Source organism: Acipenser ruthenus, chromosome 17 (genome assembly GCF_902713425.1).
Source record: "Acipenser ruthenus chromosome 17, fAciRut3.2 maternal haplotype, whole genome shotgun sequence".
Lineage (NCBI taxonomy): Eukaryota > Metazoa > Chordata > Actinopteri > Acipenseriformes > Acipenseridae > Acipenser > Acipenser ruthenus.
Window position 1 is genome coordinate 17,616,484 of NC_081205.1, and position 3,228 is coordinate 17,619,711.

General features: G+C 38.1%; 1 protein-coding gene across 2 annotated transcripts in view; it reads right to left on the minus strand.

The window, feature by feature from the left end:
• Nucleotides 1-375: 375 nt before the first annotated feature.
• Nucleotides 376-3,228, minus strand: part of sox14 (SRY-box transcription factor 14) — a 4,496-nt gene continuing 1,643 nt past the window's right edge. The window contains exons 2-3 of one of the 2 annotated variants that reach the window (XM_034038521.3): nt 2,119-2,211; nt 376-2,028 (exon numbers count right to left, since the gene is read on the minus strand). In XM_034038521.3, the coding sequence (XP_033894412.1) occupies nt 1,144-1,860 (717 nt within the window). In that variant the 5' untranslated portion in view covers nt 1,861-2,028; nt 2,119-2,211 and the 3' untranslated portion in view covers nt 376-1,143. Of the gene's footprint in view, nt 2,029-2,118; nt 2,266-3,228 lie in introns of those variants that run through there. The other variant, XM_034928628.2, reaches the window with a different exon arrangement.

Genomic DNA, 3,228 nt, shown 5'->3' on the forward strand with positions numbered 1-3,228 from the left:
ATTTTAGAGAAACAAAACACCACCTGTTCTTTACAATGACTTTCTGCAAAGTAAAGAATGTGTTCTGTTTTGTGGGAAGCTAAGTTTTAATACCTAACCCGGCCCAACAAGGAAGTAAATATCTGTTGACGGCGCTTAAAATATTATCGTGCACGCGAGGTTTTGCCTTGGCAATATTTCAGAGCAATATTCCCCATTAGTAAATGACATAATGTAATAATAATTAAGAAACGGATGCAGACAATATTTACCTTTTTTTTTTACCCAAAACGAAATGCTCTTCTTTTAACCCAGATATCAACTAATCAACTGAATTGCAGAATTGCATATAATACATTTATAATACAGTTATTTTTAATCATACAACATGCTATATATTTTTGAAGACAGTTTGTCTTTATTCAAAACGTCTGTGTTCACCAAATGAACAGATAACGAGGTAAAATCCTTCTGGATACAATAATTTTCTTTCCTTGACATACTTTAACATATTTAAATTACCATTTTTAATTAAAAATACAACATTAAACTGCCTGACCTCATTCCTGAAGCTTGTCTAAAATGAAAAATAAAAACTTGTGACTATTTGCACTGAACCACAAAAAATAAAAATTAAAAATAACAAGGACTATTTTTAAGAGTAAATATCCCGTATATTGTTTAAAATATTCAAAGTTCTGTTTTTGACATTTATATTCAGAGGAGTCGATTTGTGAATGGTATAACAGATCTTTATAATATTACAGGCAAAAATCAGAACTTCTTAAATGTGCAAAACAGAAATTTTGAGGAATTTAAGATATAACAATAAAAAGAAACTAAACAAAAACAGCATTATATCATTAATTTACATGATAATAAATAAACTTAAAAGCTGCCTTTTATTAAGGTAGCTTGCAATAAAAGTTTCAACATTTACAATTCTTACAGTTCTTGCGGCCCCTGCTTGATTTTCTTCTCCCAGTTTCATGCCGAAGGGGGAGGGGGTCTTGAATGAAAAGTTCTGGTTTGTTTTTGATTTTTCACACAAATCTCCAGCTTCCGGTAATTGTTGCGCATTAAATCATTTGACTTTGTGTGTCGCACTGTCTTTATGTACATGCATTTGTTGTTGGGTTCAAGTTTCAGTGTCTCGCGTTTGTATTACATAGCAGCTGCGTGTGCTGAGGAATATGGGTCTATTCCAGTCTTGGTCATACCTGGGAAAAGTATGTAGGCAACTGGGGGTTGTAAACTAGACGCTGACCAGGCCGTACAGTTACATGGCACCACGTAGCCGGGGTTAGTGGGTGACGGGTGGGTGTGGGTGTGCTGGCTGGGGCAACTCAAACTTCCGAAAGCTCCGTTCTGGTATCCCAGAGAAGAGGGATAGGACAAAGTGCTGGGGGTCAGTCCGTGAGGCATCTCCGTCATCTTTTGAATAGCGCTGGAGCTGAATTGGCTGGGGTCGAGGAAGGAGTAAGGTGCCGAGGTCGGAGGAAGGAATGCACGGGCTTTTTCTGAAGCACTCAAAAGAGAGTCCGTGGCTGAGACTGGGAGCCCTTTAAAGTGATCCGTGTCTCCAAGGTAGGGCAGAGGGAAGACGTACCTGTCTTTCTTTAACAAATTCTTAGGCTTGCGCCTCGGTCGGTACTTGTAGTCGGGGTGTTCTTTCATGTGCTGCGCCCGGAGTCTCTTCGCCTCGTCTATGTAAGGTCGCTTTTCTGATTCAGACAGCAGCTTCCACTCGGCTCCCAGCCTTTTGCTGATTTCGGAGTTGTGCATTTTGGGGTTCTCCTGTGCCATCTTCCTCCTTTGGCCCCGAGACCAAACCATGAACGCATTCATGGGTCTTTTAATATGATCAACTGGCTTTGACATTTTGTTGTATTAGGTTGTTACTTCACGTTGATGTTTCCTTGTTTCTTTTTTGGTAAACAAGTTCGCTATAAAACAGTCAGGAAAAGCTGTTCACCTGTCACGTAGAGTTGAACTGAGCATACCAGGTCTTGAATGGTAAACAAAAATCCAGGTCTCCGGTTTTGCAAACTGCACGAGAGAAAACAATATAGATATAAACAGAAAGACAGGGCTAGAGAAATACCGTTTTAATGCTTATATTAAAAAAAAGCCACATACACTAGATCCAGAAAGGGTACCGAGGTCCGCTGCTGAAAAGTCTTTAAGTGTTTGCGCTTTCCTTGAAGGTGTCTAGCCTTACGAAGCACCTGGCTGGGAAATGAGAGAAAGCTGGTGAATAACAGCCAAAAGCGGCGAAGTTCAAAGGCTGGGTTGGTTTGGTCTGCACGCAATCTGACATAATCACAGGGCGTTAACTCGCCAACCTGAGCACCCAATCAGCACGGAGGGACAGGCGTAATACCTTTACAGAAATATGTGCATTACTAAATACACAAACATTAGTGAGGGTGGGGGGCTCCTTCCGTCCCCAAATCCATTCACTCCAAATGCTACAAACGGAACCCTTCAACCTTTTAATAATAAACCCAGGCTTGGAGGGTAAATGAGACAGGTATGTTGAAAGGGCTCGATTAAACCATGTCTATATGCATTTGAACAAATAAAGTACATTTGTACATCACTGCTTAAAAAGAAAATGTTTCAGCAACCCAGTTTGGTTCACATTTATTTTCCTCAGGAGCATTTCACTTATAGGCTATCTTACAGTTTTTTTTTAATCTTTTAGAAATGTTACACTTTTAATTGTTGTTTCCAAAAAACTTGAAGAATACACACTGCACCCCATTGTCACACAACTGAACATTTAACGAAAATCAAAATAACTCAATACGATTTTAAAGGGTTTATAAAGAAGCATAAACATTTTTTTCAAATGTGCCGTGTTATTTATTTTTTTTAAATCCAAGCTAATTTGTATAATGTATGTATTAGTCACTGAGAGGTCGTATAATAATAATAATAATAATAATAATAATAATAATAATAATAATAATAATAATAATAATAATAATGAAATAAAATCCCACTATACTTTTATAAAGGCTTGGGTTTCTGGGTTAACATTGGCTTAATCCCATAGACAAAACGACTCTGAATTGTCTGTAACAACACTCTGATTTATTCACCATAGACAAAAGAAGAACCGCACTGTTTACTGACCTTTATTTGTCACCAAATATGTGCAAATAGTTAGGATTTTCAGTGGAGGAAACCGCGTACTCAATACTGCAATAACAATACTGGAAATCACCGAGCACGCTCCAGTGA